Genomic DNA, 26,417 nt, shown 5'->3' on the forward strand with positions numbered 1-26,417 from the left:
TCATTTACAAGGAAAAAAATATCTCCCAAAACTAACTATACATTTGACTGTTTCCCTCCCTGCCAGGGCCAGGACAAAAATCAAGTAATCTCATTCCTAGACAAATACAGAAAGCATGTTGGAAAACAGACATAGGGGGATAGAAGACACAGTATGTACTTCCCTGCCCACTATGGGAGGTCAGGAACCTCATTGTGTTCCATATGGTCTGTTGGAGGTACAATGTGTTGAGAAGGGCAGTGGAACTGGAAATGTGTTATAAACTTGCATATACGATAGAGCACATTTATAAAAACACACGTCATACAAATTGAAGGAAATAGCGAGACACCTGTGCACCATTTTTGCTCATTATTTTCATTGAAATGAAGAAAAAAAATTTGTGAACAATTGAATCATGTCTTTAATAATGTACAAAACAATGCATTGATAATATAATAACAGTCCTCTTTATTTCATATATCTCTCTCTCTCTCACATAGACAGACACACACACACAAATGTCATTATCCTCTAGATAATTGCGTATCATAAAACAACATGTGAAGCTTTGGCAAAGATTTTACCTTTAATACAACTTCAAACTTCTGTTAAATTCTTAATACTCCTATTATTTGTCTACCAAAACTCGCAAGCCAGTTTTCTGTAACAAAGTAGTCAGCAATGCAACTCTAGCGTTATTGTTATTGCTCTCTGAGTGAAATTGGTAAAATATGTTATAATTATAAAGATAGAGAATAAAAAATAATCTGTGAAGAATTCACAGACCAAGGTTTTAATCCTTTTGCCAGTTAACTGCTGTATTCTGGAAAAATATGTATTTAAAAATTTGGGCAGAAAATTCGTCCTTCAAATATCAGCCTTATATTTTTAAATACATGTCTTTCTGTAGTACGGCAGTTAACTGTAAATGGCAACTGAAAATCTCTGTCAAATCATGAATAATCCTATCATTCATCTGGCTAAAACTGAAACCAGTCTTCATCAAGAAAGCAGTAAAGAGATGCAACTCTGGCTTTAATAAAACTAGTAAAATAAGATGATATAAAGTTAGAACAAATTGGCTTGTTACGAGTTAAAATCAAACCTGAGGCCTCTGATAACATCTGTTGCTATATCCTAATCATTAACAGTACAAGTTGCTTCGATTACATAACTGACTAAATGTTGTCTGGATCGTGTCATACAATTTATTGTAACCGTTCATTCTTCCTTCATCACTGATATCTTTGCAAGCCTTTGAAATGTCAGGATGGCCATCTGTAGGGTTAGAAATAAATATAAGAGATGAGATAACAAATTGCAAGTTTTAACAATGACTGACTGGTTCGGGCGGGAGTGGTGGTTATGGCGTGTCTTGATAGCTTTACACACACAGGGACTCCTGTCCACCCAGCAGTGATTGGGTAGTTTGATCTGTAAGATCTAGTGGAAAGTACTTTGCGATAGACTAGTTTCATATGAAAAGGGTAGCAGGCAATTGTTATTATCCAATGTAGAAAACTGGATAAACTCAGGCTCCATGGGACACAAATAGCAAAACTTTGCATACTGTCAGAGCAGGCTGCTATAGAATAAAAGTTAAATTTTCTTTGCTAAAACACAATAAGAATTCTGACAGGAGAAATTAACACATTGCTGTATATGCCTTTGTAATATCAACCCATTCCTTGACTCAAATCTACAAGGGATTATTTTCACTGTGATATTTCGGAAGGGGAACTTTTTGGAGAAAATTCTTTTGATTAATATTAAGTATGCTTGATATGAGTAGAACCATGTAGAGCACCAAACCATCCAACTAAATAAAGAAATAATTGACTCCAAATGCCGTTGTTGATGATAATAATGATAATAATAATATTACTATTAATAATAATACTATTTTTTAAAATATTTTAATTGAGCATTTATAAAGAGTAATATTAATATCAACTAAAAGTGCTCAAAGTGCCTTACAAGGGGTCCCAAGTAAATAGCAACTCTAACAAGTAGGACAAGACATGACATCTGTTAGGCAATATTACAATTTTTTTCCAAAAGAGACAATACTGTTAATGGCCAGGTGCTCATTTACACCTGAGTTCGGTGAGAGCCTTTTCCAAGGTCTTAACTATGCACTGCTTAGAGTGGGAATTGAAACCTGGACTTTCCAGTTCAAAGGCGAGTGTCATACCACATAGCTGCACATAATAATAATAATATTAATAATGATGATGATGCTGAAACAATAATAAAAACAATAACAGTAATAAGCGCATATTTAGAGCTATGCGCCCATGACCAAAACTAAAAGAGAAAAAAAACAAAACAAAAAAAACCTCCACTCCTTAATACTTACTGACTTTGGAGGGATTTCCAACCACTGTCATTTGTGAATAGCAAACACGGCCTAGCTGGGACAAGAGAGAGCTGGCATCGCCGCACAGCGGGGGAAATACATTACAGATGAGGACCAGGGATGGGAGGGTTTGCAGGAAAAAGGACACCCACTCCTCTTTCTCTAACACTGAAATCAAGAGCAACAGCAAGATTGTTGTCAATAAATAAACAATGACAACAAGGACTAAAGGAACTGTACACATCACTCAATACACAATCACTTTTAACGCACTCAACCCTAACACCGACTATATCTGTAGTTTACCCGGGTTACTTTCACCCCATGCCTATTTATTATATTTTTCATTATAGGCGTAGTAGTATCAAAGCTAATGTTTTAAATTTTTACACGGTAATGATAGTTGAATAAAATTATCTATGTATATGCTCATTTTTAATACATTTTTTCCCATTTTGAAAAGTAGCAAAAATCTCTAGGATTGAGTGAGTTAACCATACAACCTGCAAAAACAGGATTTTGATAAATAAAGAAGTCTTCAGTGGAATGAAGGTGATTTAAGAGAAAGAAAGGGAGTGACAAGTGTCCAACATACAACAATTTGATTATGCGATTATCAAAACATTAAATTAAAGCAACCTTACTTTTACTTATTTTGCACTTTATTTATTTCATCCAGTCTTTGTCGTCAAATCAGTGTCACTAGTTTGTTCTTTGCTGTTTAGACTGTCTAAACATTCCGTTTTTTCCAACACACTAAGAATCATGGATTTACTCTCATCTTAGAGATAGTGAATACTAAGCTGCTAAAAGATGTGAACTGTAAAAAGTAATGAACAAAAATGAATATAACAGTTTTGGAAAAGACAAAATACCAAACAGGAACGCTTTGGGCTTGGGCTCAAAACCCTTCTGAAGTCAATAACATCTTATATGTCAATTGTACATTCTCAAGCAAACATTGTAAAACACATAATAAAGTACAAAAAGTGGGGAGGGGTAATATATGATAAACGCGATATTTAAATTGATCTATCTAGAAATAATGTGTAATGATGCCAACCTGACAGCAGAGTGAACATGACATCGATGCCCAGTTTAGCCATGTGCATGGCTTTGGGAATGTGAAACTGGCCACAAAGGTGTGCCAGAAGCTGAATGCCGAATATCTGTGAGGAATAGATGAACATTTGACTAGAATTAGAATTATAGCTGGGTGTAAAATATTGAGTCCATGTCAGCTGATTTGTATCTTTGTTTTGTTTGTTTTTAAGGGTTTTATGGCGCTTGCAACACATTGAGGTCATATCAGCGCCAGTAAAAAGGGAAAAAAATGGGATAGTAAAAAGTTCAAGAATTACAATTAAAGCATCCAAGAATAAGGCAGACAAAGGGGAATTGGTTCGAAAGGGAACAGATGTAGATTCCAAGAGCACACTATCAGTGTACTTAAATTGAGATCACCTAAAATTCTCATCCAGACACAAGCACAGGTCCCCACTAAGAGGAATACACTCAAATGTTAACAAATCATATATAATACATAAATAAAACATAATAGAGTACATAACAGTAACAGAGAGATTTACAAGGAAAAAAATATCATCTCCCAAAACTAACTATACATTTGACTGTTTCCCTCCCAGCCAAGGTATCCGGCCAGGGCCAGGACAAAACCAAGTAATCTCATTCCAAGACAAAGACAGAAAGCATGCTGGATTGGAAAACAGACATAGGGGGATAGAAGACATAGTATGTACCTCCCTGCCCACTATGGGAGGTCAGGATCCCCACCCAGAGTTGTATCTTTAAAAATATTTTATTTAAAAATAAAGCAAATGATTTCATTGCCAGAGTAGCCATCATTTTTTTATTCACAATTTTTTACTTTCTCAAAAATCCGAACTTTAATCACAAAACAAAAAACAAAAATAAAATAAATTAATTAAAAATCAGATTAACACTCTAGAATTCAGAATTATAAACATGAAAAGAATATGGATTATTTACCATAAAAATCAAATTCTCAAACTAAAAAAGAAAAGTAATCTGTATCAATTTAGGAAGCAAGTAAAGGATTTCATAACTTTCTCATATAAATCATTGATTAAAATGTTTTGGTCTCAATATTTATAATCTGAATAAAATGTAGCAACAATCCATTGACGAATTTAGAACTTGTGAACAATGTTGAGATCTATGAGAATGCTCACTTCAAACTGTCACATTCAAGAAATCATCTTTGATTTTTTTGTTTTTTTTTCCTTTTATCAAGAATAATGGCTGGGTCAGTTAATTGAAATAGAGAAGACAAAATAAAGGTGAGAAGACACATTTTTACTGTATTTGTTTTTATTGACTCTCCTTGATTTGGCTATGAATTATTATTATTATTTTTTTTTTTTTCACTTAAAATTGATATTTATATTGTAAAGTGCCCAGAGCTTGTGTTTTACACGAGAATGAGCGCTATATAAATGTGTATTATTATTATTATTATTATTATTATTATTATTATTATTATTATTATTATTATTATTATTATCATTATTACTTATATAGTTAAAAAGTTACCTGTTTGTTTCTCTGTGGCTGACCCAACAACTCAGGGATGAAGTCCAGACAAATGTGCATGGACGGAACTCCCGACACCACTAAAGGAACCAGTTGATACGGGTAACCCTGAGGAATAGGAAAATGATGTGCAATATACTTATGAATTAAGCTCCAGTATGAACCCTTTGCACACTGGCATAAAATTGACATACTTTTTAATGCTGGTTAATTGTCCTATTTCAGCAGCCAATGTGTATAAAGTTTGATTAAAACTGATGGTCAAATGAAAGCACAAAACGAAGGTACAATTTTGTGACTGTAACGTTCCTGCTGTGCTAATCCATGACGATATTTCTAAAAAAAATTAGTAACTTAAAATTTTATGTTTAAATTGCAACACAAAATAAGGCTTTTCCATCTGGAAACTCACTTAAATGAATACTTAAAGAAAACTAAATAAGTTTTCTCTTATGTTTCATAGTTTTAAAAATAAGTGTAGACAAAATGCTTTTCCTTTGGGAGGTATTATAAACAGTATGCAGTTCAATCAAATGCTCATCAATTGAAACTGAAAAAAAATAAACACAAACTGCTGTAACAATTACACAAACTAATGTTAGCTATATACAAACTATTGGATTGAGCGTGGAGAGAACTTTTCCCCTCTGGCTGGCAAATAAGAACAGTCAACATAAGTAAAACTTCAACAACATTCTATCCTATACTTTTGTACCAAATGCTTTAAATTTAGTAAAAGATGAGAAAAGAGGAAAAAGAAATGTTTATGTCTTTGATATTTATTGAATAATAAGAAGAAGAGAGAGGGAGAGAGAGAAGAGAGAGAGAGAGAGAGAGAGGGACAGTAGACAGAGACTAAGATACACACACAGAGAGAGAGAGAGAGAGAGAAGAGAGAGAGAGAGAGAGAGAGAGAGAGAGAGAGAGAGACAGAGAGAGAGAGAGAGAAATAGAGAGGGACAGTAGACAGATGAAGACAAGATAGAGAGAGAGAGAGAGAGATAGATAGATAGATAGATAGAGAGAGAGAGAGAGAGAGAGAGAGAGAGAGAAGAGAGAGAGAGAGGGACAGTAGACAGAGAAGAAACACGAGAGAGAGAGAGAGAGGGAGAGAGAGAGAGAGAGAGAGAGAGAGAGAGAGAGAGAGAGAGAGAGAGAGAGAAAGAGCCTCTATTCCTTGAATCAGTGATGGTTCCAACTCACCTGGAAATGAACCAATTTGGCGAGATTGGGATCAGCAATGAATACTTGATGGATGTAGGAGAAGATCAGACATCGAACCTCACGCAGGTCGGACAATTTACCTTGACATTGAATCTGGGAAAAATGAGATAAAAATTTCTCTCCAATTTCAAAGCAGGGTGGGCAGATCTGGTGACTGTTTTCTTTTTAGTGGGTAGGAAGCAATTATTGTTAGTTCAATTCAAGCTACAGAAACTTCTTCTTCTTATTAGTCCTTCAGAGCCATTCAGCTCTTTGGAGACGGATTTTGTCCTGGTTTCTATAGCATGAAATTGACAATAGCAATTGCTTGCTATCATTTGGATAGGACGCTAGACTATTGCAAAGTACTTTCCGCCAAATCTAACAGACTCAGCTACCTATTCACTGCTGGGTGGACAGGGGCGATCAGAAAAAAATCTCGACTGCACCCAGGATTGATCTCGGTCCCTTTGCATGTGAAGCGAGTGCTCTACCAACTGAGCTATCGGGACCCCCTACAGCTACAGAAACAGTGGTAAAATAAATCATAGTCAATTGGTCTGAGGGCTAAGACAATATAACAACTTCTTACCTCACCATCCGTCTCTAAACAAACTTCCAAAAGAATTTGCACTATAGCACTCTCCTGGGTGGCCAAAAGAGCTGTCTTCAATTCATGGCGATCCTTTTCCTTCTCCACAGACCCAGTGACGTCCGAGGCGTGAGCATTGAGGTAAACACGACATGCCTGGCAATATGCTGACAGGATGCGCAAGAGAATTTCTAACACAGCAGGACACCTTAAGTGATGGGTGAAACAATAAATCAGACAAAAATGGCCTATAATAATAATAAATAAAATAAAAGTCCCTTTATTCACCCCCAAGGGGAAATTTGTCTTTAGGGTCTATCCCAATGGAAGACTGAAATAACCCAGGCATCAGCCGCAGTGCGGCACCACAAAGTGAGCTAGGGCTAGGTGACTTGCTCAAGGCCACACAACGAGGCGGGTAATCGAACTCGTTACCTTTTGGATATGAAGCAAAGACTGTACCGCTGAGCCACGCTTATAATAATAATAATAATACTAATAATAATAATAATAATAAATAATAATAATAATAATAATAATAATAATAATGGACTCTTATACAGAGCTCAAAGACTTTTTAAAAAAGATAAAATTAAAAACAGAGAAAAAAAAATCCATCATAATATACTCGAACATCATACCATTCACCAAAAAAAAAAAAAAACAAAAAAAAAAAACAATAGAAAAACCCACCACTTTAATATATACTCGAACATCCTCCCATCCAAACAAAAGACCAAGTCATGGTCTGAAAATGAAACATCAACTATCATACATACCTGAATACCCTATCATCACATCGAAGGACCACCAATGGGTCCATCACTAAGTCCTGTTCCGATAACACTGATGGCTTGATCATCCCACCTTGACCATTGCTTCCATGTAAAGCATTCACCGTACTGACGCGCAACCTAAAAAATATACAAAAAGGAGATGTCATGTATAAAAATTATAATAATAAAACAGAGCTTAGCATGTGTTTTTATGTGAAATTTTTATTCCCAGCTATATATAGACTCATTTCAAAACAATTTGTTGTGTGATTAATTTTCTGGTATTGTACTCTCTGCTTTATTTGACAACTGCATGTTTTCGTAATACTCCACTTTTCTGATCTATCAATCCTAGAGATTTTTGCTACTTTTCAAAATTGGAAACAATGTATTAAAAATGAGCATGTACATAGATAGTTTTATTCAACTATTATTAACATGCAAAAACTAAAAACATTAGCTTTGATACTACAGCTATAATTTGTCTCAGAAAAATGTAATAAATAGGCATGGGGTAAAAGTAACCCGGGTAAACTATGGATATAGTCGGTGTTAGGGTTGAGTGAGTTAAACAGTGTGAGAAAATTGTGAGAATACACTCTGTGTATAACAAGCTTTCATTCTACGACCACTCTTTATCAAACAATTTTTTACTCTCCATTCCCCCCTCACACATTATTATACTCTTTACATCAGTTTCATCCAAATATCTAACAATAGAATGGTATCCATTATAAGCCATAGTATGGTGTCCATCAAAAGCCATAGTATGGTGTCCATTATAAGCCATAGTTACAATTCCTTTGAAGCTTTACCCACTTTTCTGACTTTAAAGGTATGGAAAGCGGGATAACCCCAGCTCTATGAGTGTCTATGAGTGTCTTGGCTATAAACGACTTTATTTCATCTTAATTTCCGTACCTCCTCGGTATAATGGCATGCAGACGGAACCAAACTTTCTTCAAGAGATTTTGCAGATGCTGGGGCATATCGGGCTGAAGCATCATGGGTACAGATGCCACAATGGCCTCTTGGCAGGACTGGACAATGGTCAGGTCATTGGTGTCAAGAATGATCTCCAAGGATCTAATGGCAGCACCAGGATGAACACTGGCATTGGCAAGCACTGTGGAGGAGTTGGATATAATTTAAGTAGGTATAGAATTTTATTGGTACTGCTTACGACACTTTTAGATGACAAGGAAAGAAAAGTTGTATATAACAAACAGGTCAGTTCAGTGCCAAGAATAGTCTTGGGTCAAAGATGCCCGGATAGCTCAGTTGGTAGAGCACTCGCTTCATACACAAAGGGACTGAGATCGATCCCGGGTGCAGTCGAGATTTTTTTCTGCTCCCCCCCCCCTCCCCTGGGTCTGTTTGATATGATGAAAAGCACTTTGTGATAGACTAGTGTCCTATCCAAAGGGTAGCAAGCAACTGCTATTGTCCATTCCATGTTACAGAAACCAGGATAAACTCTGGCTCCATGGGTCTAATGGCTCTGAAGGGCTTGAAGGACACTTTTAAAAAGATGCCTATGAAAAAGTAAGACATAGGGACGTAGTTGATTACAGATGCAGAGTGGTAAAAAACCCTACCAGCAACCCCAAAATTTTCCTGTATATTGGATGCAGACATCCAAATATCACAGATATGTAAGAGATGCAGCAGGAGGCATCATAGAAAAAAAAGAGAGAAAATCTTGAAACACACTCTTCTTTTTCAAACAAACTGATAGACCCAGTGGAATAGAGTATTACTATTAATGTTATTTGCAGACAAGCCGTGCCAAATATTTTTCTGCCGTCTGTCTGGATTTCAAAAAAAAAAAAAAGTAGTCCTTCCGAGCCATAGGCCCATGGAGCTGGTGTTTATCCCGGTTTCTATAATGTGAAACGGACAATAAAAATTGCTTGCTACCCTTTGGATAGGACACTGGTCTATCGCACAGTACTTTCCACCAGATCTATCAGACCCACCTATCCAATCACTGCTGGGTGGATGGGGAGGTCAGAAAAAAAATCTTGACTGGATCTGGAATCGATCTCAGTCCCTTTGCTTGTGAAGCGAGTGTTCTACCAATTGAGCTATCAGGATTTTAAGTGATGTAACAATATTGTTTTTTTTGTTTTTTGTTTTTTTTTTAAATGTTAATGCTGAGGAGGGGTTTTGAGCTCGAAATGTTCCTTATCTGGTATTTTGTTCTTTTTCTAATGTTATATTCATTTTTGTTCATTGCTTTTTATATTCCACAGCTTCTAGCAGCTTAGTATCACTTTACTTTTTTTTTATTGTAAAGCCATTTATGTGAAGAGTTTAGAGACAATTACCTACGGGGTAAAGCGCTATACAAATGTCATATAGTATTATTATCATTATCATTAGAATGAGACAAGGGGTCACATTCTTAACCTTTGTCAATAGGGTAAAATAACTCCAAAATATATTTCCCTCAAAGAATCCAATGTTGTGTTTTTAAGGGTTTTACGGCGCTTGCAACACATTAAGGTCATATCAGAGCCAGTAAAAAGGAAGAAAATAGGATCGTAAAAGTTTTAGAATTACAACTAAAGCATCCAAGAATAAGGCAGACAAAGGAGAATTGGTTCAAATAGACAACAGGTGTAGATTCCAAGAGCACACTATTAGTGTACTTAGTTTGAGGTCACCTAAAAGTCTCATCCAGACACAAGCACAGGTCCCCACTAAGAGGAATACAGTCAAATGTTTACAAATCATATAATACATAAACAAAACATAATACACTGCATAACAGAGAGATGATTTACAAGGGAAAAAATATCATCTCCCAAAACTAACTATACATTTGACTGTTTTCCTCCCAGCCAGGGTATCTGGCCAGGGCCAGGACAAAACCAAGTAATCTCATTCCAAGACAAAGACAGAAAGCATGTTGGAAAACAGACGTAGGGGGATAGAAGACACAGTATGTACCTCCCTGCCCACTATGGGAGGTCAGGAACCCCACCCAGCCAATGAACAAACAAAACAAACCTTGTGAGAATTCTTGAGGTGAGATGGATGTCTTTGACTTATTCATGACAGCTGTGGAGTTTGACAATGGGGATGATGATGATAAATAAGACGATGATGATGGCGATGATGACGATGTTGTGTCTGCCTGAAGGAGTCCAGAGTTCATGTCCAACCAATCTTCAACCAAGCACAAATGGGGTAAATGGGTGCTTAACAGCCTGGATGAAATAGATTGGAAAGGGGGGTTGGAATAAATATTGGAACAGAAAATTTAGTACAATGACAATGTAGACCTGACACAAACTACAAATATTAAATTTGTCTTTTCTTTTCAAAAAATCTGAATTTTAAAAATAAAATCTGTGTCAATCTACAACGTAAATTTTTCTATCCTAGTAATACTCAATAATCACCATATAAAGTTTCAACAGAGCCACTGTTGACTATTACTGAAAAATATTTTTACTCTAAAATCTAATTGGCCTAATTTGGACACCCCCCCCCCCCCCACCCTCACCAAAAAACAAACAAAAACAAAGCAAAATAAATTTAAAAAAAAAACAACAAGAAACATAATCCAGAATCCATCTGTATGAGTGACAATCCCACCAGGCAGAAAACTAAATAATGACAAAGATGCATATTTTGAAAACTATAATTCCACATATACTTTTTTCAGCAACACAATACTTGGTGTAATAAGAAACCAATCATCCTCACCTGATCATTGGTGGGAAAAGGTTCTGACAGTTATTCTTGTGCTGTAAAGCTTCCTGAACTAAAATACTGATTGGTATTTCAGATATGACGCGTTCCGAGTAAGGCTGTAGTTTTCGTACATCTGGAAGAGATAATGGAGAAATAGTAAAAATTCTGGAGTTTGTTTAATCCTCTCCCTACCGACCATAGGAAAATTGTCATGTTTGTTACAACACAACATTTTTTCTCAATCTGACCTTCTTTTGTACATCACAAAAGTTAAGAATTTAAATTTTTTTTTGGTGATAGTTATAAAAATTTAATAATGTATTGCAGAGCTTGTTTTGTTATTTTTTGGGTTGGTTGGGTGTGAAATTTTTGGGGACAATCCTGAAAATGGTCGGGTTGTGATACTTTAAGGTCATATAAGCATCAGGGGATAAAGAAGATCATAGGATAAAAAAAAAAAAAGATTTTAAAGTATATTTTAGAATATCTTTTTAAATTTGAAACCCATTTAACTTTGGTTACCTCAGGTGATGAATAGCAATAAGGATTCAAGCAGCAACATTTGCATTACCTCGAGTGATGAGAATTCTTAGTTGGGATAAGGAATTGACACAAAAATAAACCTTTACTGATTTTATTAAAAAGAAAATTGGTATGCTCTCACCAATCATTTTCTTGTGTGTCTGATACAGATCTTCATACAAAAGAAGGTAATATAATATCAAAAGCTGTGGACATCTCAATGATCTTTTCTCTTCTTCCTCTGAAGAAATTTTTGAAGATGGTGAGATTTTGTCCTTTCTGGTGAGGTGTTGTTGGTGGTGAAACATGTCAAAGATTTCATCATCATCCAATGGTTCATTGGTGTGTTCGGGGCGGAGAGACTTTGGGATTACTGTGTTGAGATACGACTCGATAAGCTGAGGGAGAAGAGGGTGCAAGGGGAAGCGACTCTCTTTGATCTGATTGAACACCCATTTCTGTGGAATGATGAATGGATGGAAGAGACAACTGTAATGGGTAACAAGTAATAATAATCACAAAAAAACTAATTGGAATGGAAAAACTCTTTTTGTAATGCAACAGTAATTCTAATAGAAATTTGGAGAGCAGGCATTGGCGGTACTAAATAAAAATCTGGAAAGTAATATGTGATGCAGTGCCGGACTATTCTTTAGAAGAATGAAAGAAGAAAAAAAAAAATCATCCTAATAATCAGCCTTCCTTGATTTAAGATTGAATCTCAGACCTTCTGATTACCAGAGTTGTGATTCTAAATGATGATGCTTTTCTGATAGTGAAATTTCAATGGTCTCAGCATTGTTTCTTATCTTACTATCAGCAGGCTGGTTGTTCAATAAACTGAAAATCTTTCGAAAGAAGAAGTGAAGATAACATGACAAAAACGAATATCAAACTTGCTCTTTCAAAAGTATATTTATTATTTGATGCTTTTTCCATTTAGTATCATTTATTGACCTTTCATTATACAATTTTTTTGGTGTAAAGTCAAATCGTAGTCAAGAGGAAGAACTCATTCATGAGGTCATCCATTTTACCAATCAGGAACAAAATGTCATTTGTGACACATCTCATTGTAAAACTTTGTGCCTTTCCAATTTTTGAAATTTGATTTCTATGATATTGGAATTTCATCATTATTTTAATATCTCAGTTGATTAAGCACTCCCTTCATAATGAAAGGGACCATGAAGTATCCATCCCATCTGGGTAGTCCAGATCTTTTCTGACCTCTCTGTCCAACCAGGAGTGATTAGGATAATTGGTTCTGTGAGATCAAGTGGTGAGGACTTTGCAATCGATTTGCCTCCTATCGAAATGGTTGCAAGCAATTGCTTTTACCCAATGAACGTTATAGAAACCAGGATAAACTTGGGCTCTATGAGCATTATGGTTCCGAAGGACTACTTTGATACATTCCAGGTTTTATTTGTCATCTTTTAACTCTAACCTTTGTCTGGATGTTAACAATTCTTTGATTTATTTTCTCATGGTTGCAATCTGTCACTATCTTACTGTAAAATTTTGTTGCTGTTTAAATGCCAAAATCAATCTCATCTCAATCTTGGCAACATAACAAATTTGTGTTTTTAGATTTTAGTTTCATATTAGTGAAAAGCCAAGAGATAGCAAGGGAATTTCCTTATTGATATATCATAATATATATGCAAATATTATGCATACATTTGTACAATGACTTTCACAATTAAAATGATGTCAACCTTGACGGAGACTTTGTGTTTGGAGAAAGCTCTGCTCTTCAACAGCTGGAGAATTGAATGTACAGGGAGGTAACCTGTGGATTTGGAGTCCAGGTCAGGGGTCACGGGAATCTTGATGGCGTGGGAGGCTATGACCTGGGGAATCAACAACAACAATGACCTTGACCATGATGGTGACAATGATGATGATGATGATGATAATGGACGATATTAAGATGATAATATATTGTAATGCAGTGGCAGTGGAAGAGGAGGAATAGGAAGAGATGGAGGGGAGGAGGATGATGATGACAACTTAAAACAGCACAGAATACATACAAGGCATTGTTAGGGCATACATATAATGATAGTCAATGTTAATCCTTGCACTCAAATATATATATGTTTATGGGTCCCGATAGCTCAGTCGGTAGAGCATTCACTTCACATGTAAAGGGACTAAGATTGATCCCTGGTGTGGTCAAGATTTATTTTCTGACCCTCCCAGTTCACCCAGCAGTAATTGGGTAGCTGGATCTGCTAGTACTTTGCGATAGACTAACGTCCTATCCAAAAGAGAACAAGCAAATACTTTTGTCTGTTTCACACTATAGAAACCGTATTAAACTCCAGCTCCATGGGCCCAGTAGTTCTGAAGGACCACAAAAAATAGAACAACTGACTTGCTGATAATTGGGATTGAGCACAATTGACCTCTTACCTTTTACAAAAAAATAATACTATGTAACTGGTTTAATAACTTCCTGGTGAAAATACTAACGACCTTACCTGCTCTGTAAAAAGCTCCATGGTGAAGATCTGACGAATTTTGACCAATGCACTTGATTTGACTGTACACTGAAAATACAAATAATGACAAAAAAGGCTTCAAAGTCTAAGGGAAATACATCGGCAGATGAGAATAACAAAATCACAATTTTAGTAGAATAAAACTAAATCTTGGGACATTTTCTTCCTGATAATTTATTGTAAACCTGATTGTGATCTTCCTATGGGCATATGGCTTGAGTATATATCTGTCTGTTGGCAGTGACAGATGTCATAAGATTGACTGAACAAAAGAGATGTCAACAGAGCAACTTTGTCTTTAAGAAACGGATACTTGTTTCCAGTTGGCTTGCTGAGGGAATAAATTAATCATTATAAAGGATATTGAGTACGATGATTCCATGAAATGCCCCTATAAATGTTCATATTAAAAAAAACATATAATAAAGGCGGAAACATTCAAACATATCACCACTAAAGGCTTTTTGCATATGATTCCTAAAAATCCTACTAGTTCTTTTCAAAGTCATTGACTGACATACTAAATACAAAATATGAACATTAATTAACTGGTAAAAAAAAAAAAAAAAAAAAAGGTATAGGTCTATAGCAAACACAGCTTACAATACTCTTAGACGAATCATAAAAAGCATGGTCATCAGGATTTGAACTCAAAATCTTTCAATCCAAGGATAAAAGAAAATTTAAAAAATAAAAATTAACTTAAGACTCATAAGGGCATGGGACTGGATCTTGCTCAGCATTGCGTAGATAGTAACAAAAATATGAATTTTGGCTGTTTTTGTGGGGTATATATTTTTAACCCCCCCCCCCCCCCCTCCCTCTCTCTCTCTCTTGCTCTCTCTCTCTCTGTGTTTGCAGATTTCAAAATATTATTACTCTTATATACCTTCATCCTGAGAGTGTTACAAACAAGTTCTGTGACAGCTTGCATCTGGTTGTTGTGAAAGTGTAAGGCCAAAAGAAACAGCATTTCCCTGGGACTGCTGGAGTCATTTGAATATCTGTGTGAAAACAAGATTCATGACAGACTTGCTAACATCCCTTGTGTGACTTAATCTTTGAAATATCTTTTTTAAAAATTCCCTTTATTCATCCCCAAGGGGAAATGTGTCTTTACGGTCTATTCCAAATGAAGACTGGAATAACCCAGGCATCAGCTGCAGTGCAGGGCCACAAAATGAGCTAGGGTGAGGTGACTTGCTCAAGGCCACACAGTGAGGCGGGTTGTCGAACTCGGCACCTTTTGGGTACGAAGCAAAGACTGTACTTTTTCAAAAATCATATTTCTATTTCAAGAGGCATGGTTAAAAAGCTAAAATATCAGCTTGTATCAAAATTTCGAAGATAAATCAGGCTAGCAAAGGACAAGAGGACCAACATGTCTTTTGACAGCTCGTTTGCACAAAATTTATCATTCCTTATCCCTTAGAATGAGTCAAAACACAGGAGAACCAAAAGGCCTCCTACCCAAAGAAGTCGGGAGAGGAACTAAGATACCAAAAAAAAAAAAAAGAAAAAAAAAGAGGAATGGTAGTGGCCTCTGATTTTATCTGTACAAGAATCAGGTCTTGTTATCGCACCAACCATCACTTACTTGTGTAAATGGTCATCTGATGACATTATCATTTTCAGCCAGGAGATAGTCTGTTGCTCCTCATCCACAGTCCTATAGTAAAATACAAAGAAAAAAACAATAGTTGAAAGAAAAATGATATCAAAATATGAAAAAAATAATACAGTAAGCAAAAAACAACAACAACAAAAAACCCCAACAAACACAAAGTAAACGATACAAGACAATGGACACAAAAAACTTACACAGTAAGCAAGAACAAAAACCCCAAATACCAAACACAAATTAAGCAATATGACACAAAACCTTACATAGAAAGCAATACCCCCCCCCCCCCCCCCCCCCCAAACAAAAAACAAGCAAATAAAAAACAAAAAAAAACAACCCCAAAATACAACAAACTTGAAGTAAGCAATACAATACAAAGGACACAAAATCTTACATAGACAGCAATTTTTAACCCCCCCCCCCCCCCCCCCCAAAAAAAAAAAAAAAAAAAAAAAAAAAACAAAACAAAACAACCCAACAAACTTGAAGTACAAAACACAGGACAAAAATCTTACAGAGTAAGTCGATAATAAAACAACAACATAAAGACACTGCTGACCTCAGTGGTTTGACCCAATTAGAATAGGAAAAGATGAATGCACTCACCTGACAATTCCAGGACACGCCATGAGAAAGCAAATTGCCAGAGATAGAAAGTGGGCTCCTGACGGAGAGACACAAGGACGAGATATGACCAGTTGGAGCAATGATGTCACTTCCTCCTCACTAAATCTGGCAGATGATAGAAAGAAATTATAATTTCTATAAAATCATGATTTTTGTTGTTGCCTAGGTCATCCTGTGCATGGTTCTTCAAAGCCATTTTGTCCACAGAATTTAATATCAATTTTGTATCGTTAAACAGACACTAACTGCTCTTTCTTGTTGTCATTTGGATAGGATGTTTGTTAATCATAAAGTACTAACAAATGCTGCAATCCTTTCACAGTTGGGTGAAAGACAAGATAATCCATCAAACAGATGCATGATTTCGATCAAAATCACACATATTGTTTTATATAACTAAGTAGGATCAATATTCTTGTCTACAATCTAAAAAACAAAAACAAAAACAAAAACACGGGGCTATAGTGATGGTTGCTTAATTATTGTGCATTGGCTTATTTTGTCCCTTCAGCCACCTCGCCTCCCTAATTCTTCTGAATTTGGTAATCTGTTTTTTCAAGCAGACCAGTTGATTACACTTTTCAAGAGTGATACGGCAGGAAGCAATAATAGTAATAATAATAATAGTAATGATAAAAATAATAAACAGCACTTTACCCCACCTAAACAGGCATCACGCGCTTAATAATAATAATAATAATAACAATAATAATAATAATAATAATAATAATAATAATAATAATAGTAATGAAAAATCATTTTAAGATTGTCCCTATACTAACATTTCTGTAAGCTATTCTTTGTGTCACATTTTTGCATACTTTTCTCATCACCTAGTGACACCATCAACCCATCATGTCATCAAACTTACTTCATGGTTGCGATGGCCTTGAGGGCACTGTACAATCTGAGAAGGGCACAGGCCTTTGCCACCTGTTCCTGGGATAAACTCTGGCCTGGTGCCGGGGTCAATGAGTGTACAACCTTCAGTAAACATTGCCTCAAGTCCGTGAGGCTGGACCATTCAGGCCTTTGCTGATGCAGACAAAGAAATGAGAATTAATTAACTTGATTATTCTCATGTTTCAACAACCTAAATACAGTGCAGCACATTTATAACAACAATTGTTATAACAACATCCTCTCTACATATGGAGTCCAAGTCCAGATTTTTAAAACCTATTTATTATTTGTAATAAAACACTCAGTAAAAACCACCAAAAAAAATAAAATAGCAATAACGATACAGTGGTATTCACCAACTTCAAATTTCTGGCAACATGGCACCATTACCAAGGTATTCTACTTTGGCAAAAACCACCACTGTAGATGGATGGAGAAAGACATCGATAGTCAAGTACTTTTATATCCCCCCCCCCTCCCTCCAACACATTTGATTGCTCCTCTGTTTCTGGATACACAATGTCATTACAAAGAGGCTGCACTGTAGCTTTCAAAATGCTTCTTTTATTTTCCATAAGAAATCATATTTTCATTTCATGAAATATGTCGGCTTTTAGGGACCCTTTTATTAGCAATCTTCCAACATTTGTCTATGCCTATAACAAGATACTCATTCACACTTGAAGAAAATAGAGGGCTATTGTGAATAAAGTGTCTCACCAAAATAGAGTTTCTTTATCAACATCATTCATCCCGTTACTGGCCGTATACAAAACATTGCTAGACTTTATTAGAAAACAAGACTCTAAAAGTTGGCAGATGACACCACTGGTGGACACAAAGGTGGATGACACTAGAAATCTTGTTACTGTCTAAAGTGGGCCCTTGAAATTGAGCAGTATGCTTTAAAATAAATTAACCTGATGATGAATGTTTTGAATTGTTTCATGACGCCCATTAGACTTTTAAATATTCCTACAATAGAGAGAATGAAGGTGATGGACTGGCAGAGGTTATGGATCCTGTCTGTCAGTGCTTACTGGACAGTAAAGGAAAAGAGGAAAAGAAAGGTAAAGGAAACTATTTTAAATAAGGAAATTTTTAAAATCTGATCAATGATATTGATAAAATCGGACCAGCCAACCCCTATATTCTGACTAAATATGTATGACCGGCAAGCCTGAAAAATTACCTTCTGTGCCATCTTTATATAATTTGAAATCCAATTTCTGGCTCCAATGTCAGCACTAAGCAGAATCCCAGACAAGAAAGGAACGACATCTACACTTTTTGACACATCAGTTGCTTTATCATCGCTTTCATCAGCCTCATCAACTTCCATCGCATCTGCTTGTGAGGTGCCTGGCAAAGGCTGATTTCCTTTGAGTGATATTGACACAGCAAAACCTGGCATTGATGAATGTTCCACCTGTTGGAAACAGAAAAAAAAAATGATAATTGTTTATTTTATTTCAGTATTATGACAAAGAAGATAATTTGTCTGATGATAGATTCTCAATCTGATAAATGAAAGTAATAGCTAATTCCCAATTCATGAAATACTCTATATTCCTTGGTGTGCTCTCATATGGAAGTTGTATCATCAAGCAGACTCACCTTCTGTCTCTCTATCTTTCTCTCCTTCTCTCAATCTTGGCTCACCATATTTTAATATAGTGGGCCCGGTGACTTCTATCTGTGGGTCCTTCTTATGTTACTGTCTCATGACAATGTGGTTATTTTTTTAACCCCTCTAATAATACACCCCGTTATACTGGGCATTGCATGAACTTAAAAAAAAGTCTTAATGTCTGATTGATCTGAATGAATGGTATACAAATAAAAAAATATGAATATTTCTGGGCCTCATTTTAGTTTTCACCCCTAAATAGCTTGAGATTCCTAACTATAATTGAATGTGCAGATGACACAAGAATCAACTCTGATGTTTTTAGCTTTATCATGAAAATATACGACAATAAGGAAAAGAAAAAAAGTAGAGGTGTGTTGAGTTAAATAATTCATAATGTGTATTTCAAGAAGGGATGTCCTTTGCCCAAAACAAAAACAAACAAAAAAATGAAAAATTTTCACATAAAGACTATATTAAAATATTTCACGCAAAGCTCCTCTTCATCAAATAATATTAACTGTAAATCATTTTTAAAAAAAGATAATAATGATCTAGCTCCCCTTAAGTGTTGCTATTAAACAACCAATAATTTAATATTAAAAAAAACAAACAAAAACAAATAAAACAAAACGACAAAAAAAAAAACAAACAAACAACAACAACCCCCCCCCCCCCCCCCATCTATTCAAGTCTCTAGCAAACAAAAAGTGATAGCCAGAAGATTTCAAAATGCCGGTATTTCGGATTTAACCGGAAAAGGCCATCCCTGTTTAAGAATACAGTGCAGCACAGTTTTCCTTACACACAAATTCCTGACAGACAAAGCTGATGACGGGTTCATGGCACAGAGCTTGGTGAGCACTTCAAATCGCATTCTTCCACCAATCGTATCCTCTCCGCTTTTATCGCCACGTACTATAATATACTGACACACTGAGGAAGAATAAAACAATTCAAATTATACACATTAGGTTTACTAGAGTTTTATTTTCATATCAATAATTGCACCTAACAAAAGGACAACTATCACAGTAATCACTATCTTTCACTCATTCCCATGATCGTACAATTATATAAAAACTTGAAGTGTAATATCCACTAAACATGCTCAGAGTGCTTAATGCTGGGCCCCTGTACAAACAGCAACTTAACGTGTAGGACAAGACATGTAACATGTTAGGCAATGTTACAATTTTTTTGTTGACAGAGACAATGCTGTTAACATCTAAGTACCCATATTACAACTGAGTACAGTGAAAGAATGTGAGTAAAGAATCTTTCCAATGACTAACTATGCACTGCCCAGAGCAGGAATCAAACCCTGGATCTTCCGCTCTGAAGGCGGGTGTCATACTACTAGACCACATTGCCTCATCAAACAATATAGGTTGACAGGGGGAGCAGCTTAAACTTAAGGTTCTCTAGTCCTTAATTGATATATTTCACAAACCTTGGAGAAAAGTCTCTGGAGAATTTGCTACCATTTGGCATACGAGGTCTGGTCCATTGGCAACACACAATAAAGCCTCAGCCAGTTCCATGACATTTAACAACTGAGGCAACTCTGAGATAATATAGGGGAAAAGGAATTATTAATAATACCATTAAAGCCCTATCAAATGCACAATTAGTTTTTAAATAGAACACTGCAAAAGCAATGCATTTAATTATTGAATACTAGAGAGGTTGTTCACATGATGCAAACTTAAAACAGGAATCCATGTAAATGAAAGAAAAATCACAAGCCTTTTTTAATTCAATGAATTTGTTAATAAATAAAAAAAACATTTTCTTTCCTAATTCAACTTCGAAAGTAATGAGGGCTGAGAAAATTGGTTCTCTGCTTTCTTTTGGGGGGATTACCTTCTTGAGGTAGTAAATGTAGTAAATTTTGTTGCGATAATATAGTATGCAGGGTTTTGGTTGCCACAAAATAGTACATGACGTGTACAATATTTACACACCATCTTCTACTCTGCATTACAAATGCTTGTATATTTCATTCATGAATGACTGATACCACTACTTGGTGCTGTAAAAGTATGACATGGTGCATGGAACGATTCTATGCAATACACTATAATTTACATTTTAAAAAAAATTCAATTAATTCTTTTTGTACAACCTTTATACTTGCTAGGCTACACCTGAAAAGAAAATATTTTAGTTGATCAGTCAAACATTTCAAATACAATAAAATGTAGTTCTTAGTATGTTTGTGAAAGAGTATGTTCCCTTTTACAAGCGTTGTTAAAAATGTAGATTAAAAAAAAATTAATTCAAGTCTTCCAATACTCAGAGTCAAATAAATGATCAACATCAAAAGGAAAGTGTACAAGGATTTGAGAACAATAGTCACAGTTAAAACATCTTATTTTGAACTGCAGTCCTACTGATTAGATCATGAATTCACCTTTATGTAAACATTATCTTTACTCTAATTTATATCTGGTATTCATCTTTAGTTTCTAAAAAGAATTTCTGTTTTATCTCCCATGAATGAGAAGTCATATTTTGAAACACATCTTGTTGCATTCTTTTCTACTTTCTTTCCATGTATGTATCTATGCTCGTGATTCAAAACTTGATGACTACATTTGTGCTGTTTCCAGCCTTAATGCCTATGGTGACTTACAGAAAAACAAGCACTAACAACATATAATTGAGCCAAAATACTATTTATTAACTCTCTCATGTTCACATAAATGGGCGATCAAACAAATTTGTTTGATTTTGTTTATGATGAACAAGAGACAGTAAGATTAACACTGCTTAACTGGAAGGCACATATTTCTCATATCAGTCACAATATGTTCAATATCCTAAATGTAACAGCTACTGTTTATGTTAAGGCTGCCTGAATATTTAAATAGTTCTCTCGTCAAAGCTCTACAAGTGTCTACCATTCCCTAATACAGGGATGAGACAAACATTTACTTGTTGGAATGAGCAAAATATGACCTTTCCCTAATAGCTCGCACACCATCATAGGTTGTTGTTCAATAAGAGTAAATCATATAAAATCTTCCAAAATACAAGAGCTGGAATAAAATCAAATACCTGCAATTGAAATGCATAATGCATCCATAATTTCATCTTTGTAGATTCTTGATTCAAACAAGTCAGATTGCTTTTGAAAAAATCCAACTTTGTCATCCTTCAACTACAACAAAAAGAAAAAAAACCAAACCCAATTTTATTGGATTTAAAGTTTAGCAGAGAAAAATAACTGATTTGAAATTAAAGCAAATCAGTAGTGAATTTTAACCTCTAAATTCCATATTTTATTTATTATAAAAAGTAGCATCTACGTCATAATCTAATTTTATGAATGGGGGAATCAGATGTTATAAACTGATCATAAACGTGTTATGAAATTGCTTCTAATGAGAAGAATGGGTACAGTATTTTAAAAAAACATATATATTTCAGCATCTGAGCATTTAGGTTCAACTTTTTTGCATCTGTTTTACCCAACAATATGCCAGATTGTGGGAAAGAAACCAGAAAAAGTAAGACCTTTTGGCTGCACTGAATGTAAATAAAGCACTGTATGATAGTTTGGGTGTAGTAAGACAAAAGATGCTAAATCTAAATTACAAATACACAACAAAAATTAATTTTGGATGAAAGCAATAAGATTATATCTACCTCTGATATAATGAAAAGGAGTTCACTGAGTAACAGGCGGATACGTTGGGCTGAATTATTTTGGCTGCGTTCAAACTCTAGTGCAATTCCATTGGTCAGCTGTGATATAAGGACACTCTCACTCGCATTTCCTCCAAGTTTAGATCTTAATAAAATGTTTTTAAAAAATAAAATAGACTAATGATTATGATAATAATAAATAAATAGGAAGTCCAATTTGACTGTGAAAATTGAAATACTATAAATAAGGAAGGAGTCAATGAGAAACAGGCATACATCTTAAACTTAAAACTACACACACACACACACACACACACACACACACACACACAACAACAACAACTAGAAACAAATGCCTTTTCCAGCAAAATAAGTAGGTATAATCTGAGTCAAAAATAAAAGGAAGAAAGTCATTGTTACTCATACACAATTATTTTGGCAGTATTCTTTATTCATCGCATCCCATGGGACAAATTTTTCTTTCAGGTATATTCCAAGGGAAGACTGGAATAACCTGGCATCAGCTGCAATACAGCGCCACAAACTGAGCTAGGGTGAGGTGACTTGCTCAAGACCACACAACACAGTGGGTATTTGAACTTGGTTTAAGGCATGAAGACCATACCGTTGAGCCATGCCACACCCATGCTCTTACTTTTAAATATCATCATCATTAAATAAATAAACGATCACCATTATCATCTTTATTTATTTAGTAGGTAGCCTTCCAAAAGCTCCTTGTGCTAGCATTTCTTTCAATTCACTGTGGATCTTTTTAATATTCAATTTGTCAATATTGATAACATTTTAAAAACTCTAGAACAATCCTTGATAAGGCGGAAAACACAATGACAGGAAAAGCATTTTCTGCATGGGCAACATAATATATCAAAATCTTATTGAGATTTGGTGACTATAGTTGCTGTTTTTGATAGATCAACTCTTCCTGGAGCTGTGGTAGCAAAATGGTGGCGAAATTTTGCTCCTATATATTTTTTTAGGATTTTTTACCGAGCAAAAGTGGCGTTTTGAAGACACGAAGGTTTTACTTTCGTTTTTAGAATGGATCAAATGAGGTAAGTGAATCAACAGTTTCCATTTAAAGTTAACTTTATGTTTTGTTTTTAACAAAAGTTAGATGTATTAACTACAATTTGTATGATTGAAAAATTTTAAAAATTATCTCCATCTTTGTTTATAAGTTATTTTCTGCATATTATGTAATCGCGTTATTTTCGTGTCTCCGATGTGACAAAGGAAACTTAATTCTATATATCAGGCAATCTTTGAAATTTTTAACTACAAATTTGTTCATGTGACTAAAATTAGGTCTAGGAAACTTGTAAAATTAACAAAAAATAAAAAATTAACATTTTTATTTGTTTTTAGAGTGAATAATCGGGTATGGGAGATTTCGTGTCTTCGAATTTCTGCCCGTGCACTAAATTTCAATATCCTATTTTATTATTAATTATGAAAGAAAGTGTTTGAAAATTGATTGGAGACATTAATCTTGCTCTGGTTTTGTGTTTTAAACTTTGATTTTTGACTTGAAATTTTAGAAAAAGTTTTTTTGAGCAAAATAAAGTTTGGTGTCACCTGCGTGGGCACCATCTGCATGGGCACCAGGAATTCTGAAATGTGTAAACTTGGACATTGGTGATGAATATACAGTTCATAAATGTAAACTTTGGTAACATATGCTGAATATTTCAATGTCAGTACAAATATGAACATTTCTAGCTGTTTAAGAACACAAATTGCTAATCAATTGAATTTTGTAAACAATTTATATTAAATATATTGATTCGCTCTCTTTCTCATATTTTTTGTGTCACCACAACATTCACTCTGCTTTCCGGGAAGGATGCAGCGATGGCATCTGGACATCTGATCTAAAAGAATTTTATCCAGTATGAAAATTTTGATTAGCTACAATACAAGATACACAGGCTTGAGAGATTTTACTCCAGAACTGTGAGTTTACTAACCGATAGGGATAAAATCCGTAATAGCACCTAAGTACTGAATGACAGGTTGAGAGGAAAAAATTCCGTACACTTGCCAAAATGTTCTAGAAAAAAATTTGTAATGCAATTATAGATTTATTTATATATATATCACTTTATTAGTTCATATGCTAAATTATTTCATATCCTTACACTTGAACCTCTGTTGATGTAGCAAACAAAAGCTGTAAGTGTGAGTAGTTGTTTTTAAGAACGCCTTTCTTATGCGTAATTATAAGCCTTATTTTCTCAACAGAGTAATCAAATATATTTAAAGCAGTGGAAATCTAATATGCTTAAAGTATTGCTCTTGTCAACAACTATGTCTTTATATATTGCTTTTATACCAGGTACTGGAGGAGAGGGAGTTTCACCGTGCAGTTCTCCCAAGGAATAGCGGTACTGGTACAATTTATTATGCGTATGTGCAGAGCAGAGTGTGTGATTGGTAAAAAAGGACCCTCCAGACATCTATTCCTGGGTTGTTGTCACCCGTCTTGTCAATACAATTGAAAACAAGGACCCATTTTTTTTTCCAAGTTGAAATGAGTTTAAAATATTACAAAAAATTTTTTTTCGTTATTTGTCTCATGTAATTATCCCCCTTGTTGTATAATAAAGTTAATTTCAATACAAAATACAAAAGATATTCTGTTTGTTATTTATTTGAAACAATTGGACCTGTGTACATGTATTTTGAGTCATTTGTCACTTCAGATTGTTAAAATTTTTCATTTTGCCTTTCCGTGTAAACCGGGGTCACCGTTGATTGACCTACTTTTTAAAGTTACATAATCGTCTCCTGCTCATAATTTTTACAAATTCTGAATCCTCATATTTTAAGCTTTAAAATGATATATGATACTTATTTGTAGATAAAAGATGGAAATTGACAAAAATGGGCCTGTCAAAGTAGATAATTTCAGGTCTTGTCCGTTTTCCGCCATAATTAGGTAGAGAAAGTTTAAACTTTCTAATATGACCATTGTTTTGGTTTTCCGCCGCCATTTTGTTTTGTGAAGTATTGAAAGCTTCCCTATGTTGTTGTTTTTTCTATTAGTATTAGGGTTAGCTCGAGGTCGGAGGATTTTATTTTCTATTTCTATTTAGGGTTAGTCATAAGTCTAAGTAAAGGTGCTAGGGCTCGGTGTTGTTAGTTATAAATGTACTAGGGGTTAGTTGAGGGAATATTTGGGTTGTTTCCCGGGGAGCTTTCGGAAGGCCTCCCACTGTCACACTGCGACTGTTATTATTCATGACTGATGAGTTCATTTTTCGGTTCCTTTACCTGAGCTGTTGTTCTTTCCTCACATCTTGCTCTAATGAATGAAAATCTATTGAGAGCATATTGACGATGTCATTCACTGCTTCCAAATTTGACAGAACAGATAGTACCCGTTTTCTTTTCTCCTTGCCTTCTTTGCTTGAATCAAGAGGAGGATACAAAGCCATTCGCACCAACGTTGGTAAGACCGGTCGAATCTCTTCTTCCGAACATGAACTCAGAATGTCGATGTTCATCGTTTCCATTGCTTTAAAAATGTGTGGTTGAACAGATAGAACGGAGCCAATAGGCTTTCTCAAAGTTGAAATGGAAAGTTTCTTTCCAATGCCACTAGAAGAAGCCATCTTAAAAAGAATTTTAGGAGTAAAATTAAATAAATTTAAAGAAACACGAGGCTACTCCATGGTAATCCCAGATTTCGTTCATTTTTATCTTGTCTACTTTCATTTTCAGGCCGGAAGC

General features: G+C 35.1%; 1 protein-coding gene across 1 annotated transcript; it reads right to left on the minus strand.

The window, feature by feature from the left end:
- Window positions 1-379: 379 nt before the first annotated feature.
- Window positions 380-26,417, minus strand: LOC144967912 (integrator complex subunit 2-like). The gene is made up of 23 exons (XM_078905673.1): window positions 25,959-26,417; window positions 22,662-22,806; window positions 22,071-22,173; window positions 20,461-20,574; window positions 19,813-19,943; window positions 18,570-18,806; window positions 17,346-17,509; window positions 16,454-16,579; window positions 15,821-15,892; window positions 15,113-15,227; window positions 14,203-14,271; window positions 13,435-13,569; window positions 11,856-12,171; window positions 11,204-11,324; window positions 10,502-10,701; window positions 8,408-8,612; window positions 7,490-7,624; window positions 6,711-6,918; window positions 6,119-6,232; window positions 4,916-5,023; window positions 3,405-3,510; window positions 2,342-2,509; window positions 380-1,260 (listed from the first exon to the last, which is right to left on the minus strand). The coding sequence occupies exons 1-23, from the start codon at window positions 26,297-26,299 to the stop codon at window positions 1,127-1,129; spliced, it is 3,567 nt and encodes a 1,188-aa protein (XP_078761799.1). The 5' UTR covers window positions 26,300-26,417; the 3' UTR covers window positions 380-1,126.

This window comes from Berghia stephanieae, chromosome 3 (assembly GCF_034508935.2).
Source record: "Berghia stephanieae isolate SIO BIC M18660-M18661 chromosome 3, UCSD_Bste_1.3, whole genome shotgun sequence".
NCBI lineage: Eukaryota > Metazoa > Mollusca > Gastropoda > Nudibranchia > Aeolidiidae > Berghia > Berghia stephanieae.

Excerpts from the sequence above, each read along its gene's own strand:
- LOC144967912 (XM_078905673.1), bottom strand. The coding sequence starts at position 26,299 with ATGGCTTCTTCTAGTGGCATTGGAAAGAAACTTTCCATTTCAACTTTG. Across the intron at positions 22,807-25,958 it reads AGGAAAGAACAACAGCTCAG|ATCTAAACTTGGAGGAAATG; the intron begins GTAAAGGAACCG and ends CATTTTATTAAG. Across the intron at positions 18,807-19,812 it reads TGTCTGTCAGGAATTTGTGT|GTGGAACATTCATCAATGCC; the intron begins GTAAGGAAAACT and ends TGTTTCCAACAG.